The following is a 2,500-nucleotide window of genomic DNA, read 5'->3' on the forward strand; positions in this document are numbered from 1 at the left end:
GTCAGTCAGTCAGTACATCAGTCAGTCAGTCAGTACATCAGTCAGTCAGTCAGTACATCAGTCAGTCAGTACATCAGTCAGTCAGTCAGTACACCAGTCAGTCAGTCAGTACATCAGTCAGTCAGTACATCAGTCAGTCAGTACATCAGTCAGTCAGTCAGTACATCAGTCAGTCAGTACATCAGTCAGTCAGTCAGTACATCAGTCAGTCAGTACATCAGTCAGTCAGTCAGTCAGTACGTCAGTCAGTCAGTATGTCAGTCAGTCAGTATGTCAGTCAGTCAGTACGTCAGTATGTCAGTCAGTATGTCAGTCATTCAGTCAGTACGTACGTCCTTCCATCCAACCGTTTTCCGTCTGTCCACGAAACCACCCACTTTTAAACTTTATAGAATTTATTGTTCTTTCTTTCTTACTTTTCTTCTACTGAATGTTGTTTCCAGACACGTGACAAAATCTAATAATAGAAAAGTAAACAGTAAAATCAATAAATAAAGCTGTTTTTCTGAGCTTAAGTTCTTCTGAAAAAACGGATGTATTTCACTGCCTGAGATCTGAATAAACTCATTATTATTGTTATTATTATTATTATTATTATTATTATTATTATTATTATCATTATTTATTATTATTTATTATTGTTATTATTATTATTATTATTATTATTATTATTATTATTATTATTATTATTCTTAGTAGTAGTATTAGTATTATTATAGCTATTATTATTATTATTATTATTACTATTATGATTATTATTATTATTATTATTATTATTATTGGTATTATTATTACTAGTATAGTTATTATTATTATTGTTGTTATTATTATTTTTATTATTAGTAGTAGTATTTATTATTATTATTATTATTATTATTATTATTATTATTATTATTATTATTATTCTCTACAGCATCCCATAGAAAAAGAAAGAATACAGTAACAAAATAATATTTATTTAATATTTAGCTTTTTTTTTTTAACTATTCTGTTCTCTTTCTTATTAACTCTTTAGTCTATTTGTTGTCGTACTAATTGCTGCTCAGAGACACACCAGACTCCGTCACATCTGTAATAAACGACTCACTCTCCACCACGATCCTCCTCCCCGAGCCGTCGTCGTTGACCTGCTGAATGTTTCCGAAGTGAATGTCACTGTAGAAGATCCGGTTGGCTCCTTTCCCTCTGCCGCCACGGTAATCGAAGGCTAACGCGATCACGTTCTTCATGTGCTCCGCATCCTCGAAGGGTTTGACGGGAGCGTTGAGGTTCTTCTCGTCTGATAAGTGCACGCTCTTCAGGATGGTGCGCTCTGAGTACAGCAGGTATCCGGCGTAATCCCTGCAGCTGCGGCCGTCTTCATCCAGAGCGCCGTGAGCACAGGCGCAGGATCGCTCGCCGTTCCCACGGTACAGACACAACTGCTCACACCCGCCATTATTCTCCTTACACACATTAGTCCCTGTCAGAGACACCAGCAGGAAACAAGGCGGCGTTACAAAAGAAACTCCTCCTGGACTTTTAGGGCTGTGTGAGAGTTTCTACATCATATTAATATCATTACTGTTAGATGGAAAAGGGTTCATGTTCAATAGGAATGTGTTATTTATAATTTATTACTTCATGAAGTTTTGTATGTATTTGGTGATGAAAGGCAGGAAGACAGTGAGGTCTCACAGTGAGGTCTCACCCTGCTGTCTCGCTCTGTTGAACACTTTGATGTCTTTAAGCTGAACTCCGAGTCCCGTCCTCAGGGTGACCGAGTCGGTGGCGTTGTGTTTATTTCCTCTCTTTATAGAGCCATTAGAATGAGTACTAACACACAGACACACACACAGACACAGACAGACACACACACACACACACACACACACACAGACACACACAGACAGACACACAGACAGACACACAGACAGACACACAGACAGACACACAGACACACACACAGACACACACACAGACAGACACACAGACAGACACACAGACAGACACACAGACACACACACAGACAGACACACAGACAGACAAACACACACACACACACACACACACACACACACACACACACACACACACACACACACACACACACACACACACACACAGATACAGTTAAACAAAAGCCTTTCTTTTTATTATTCATTTTTAAATTTGGCAGCAAAAAAAACCCCACTGTCTTCAGTCAGTATTTTCTATCCTCATTTTTTAGGGATACTGAACCTGATTCTCTCTCTCTCTCTCTCTCTCTCTCTCTCTCTCTCTCTCTCTCTCTCTCTCTCTCTCTCTCTCTCTCTCTCACTCTCTCACTCTCTCTCTCTCTCTCTCTCACCGGTCACTCCAGTAGATGTAGTTCTCGAACACAGACACAGAGAACATGTCCATGTTGTTGCTGGCCAACACGAGCTCACGTTTCTCCCCAGTCTCCAAATCGATCCGCTCGATTTTATCAGTTCGAGCATCACACCAGTACAGCAGACCCTCCTGTACAAATCAACAGGAA

The 2,500-nt window shown here is 39.4% G+C and overlaps 1 protein-coding gene across 1 annotated transcript in view; it reads right to left on the reverse strand.

The window, feature by feature from the left end:
• lrp1aa (low density lipoprotein receptor-related protein 1Aa) overlaps positions 1-2,500 on the reverse strand; it is a 115,642-nt gene that overhangs the window by 39,326 nt on the left and 73,816 nt on the right. Inside the window, exons 38-40 of the mRNA XM_047810472.1 lie at positions 2,330-2,481; positions 1,691-1,815; positions 1,088-1,462 (exon numbers count right to left, since the gene is read on the reverse strand). Coding sequence (XP_047666428.1) covers positions 1,088-1,462; positions 1,691-1,815; positions 2,330-2,481 — 652 coding nt within the window. The remainder of the gene's footprint in view (positions 1-1,087; positions 1,463-1,690; positions 1,816-2,329; positions 2,482-2,500) is intronic.

The sequence above is a fragment of the Tachysurus fulvidraco genome, chromosome 2 (assembly GCF_022655615.1).
Source record: "Tachysurus fulvidraco isolate hzauxx_2018 chromosome 2, HZAU_PFXX_2.0, whole genome shotgun sequence".
In the NCBI taxonomy this organism is placed as follows: Eukaryota; Metazoa; Chordata; class Actinopteri; order Siluriformes; family Bagridae; genus Tachysurus; species Tachysurus fulvidraco.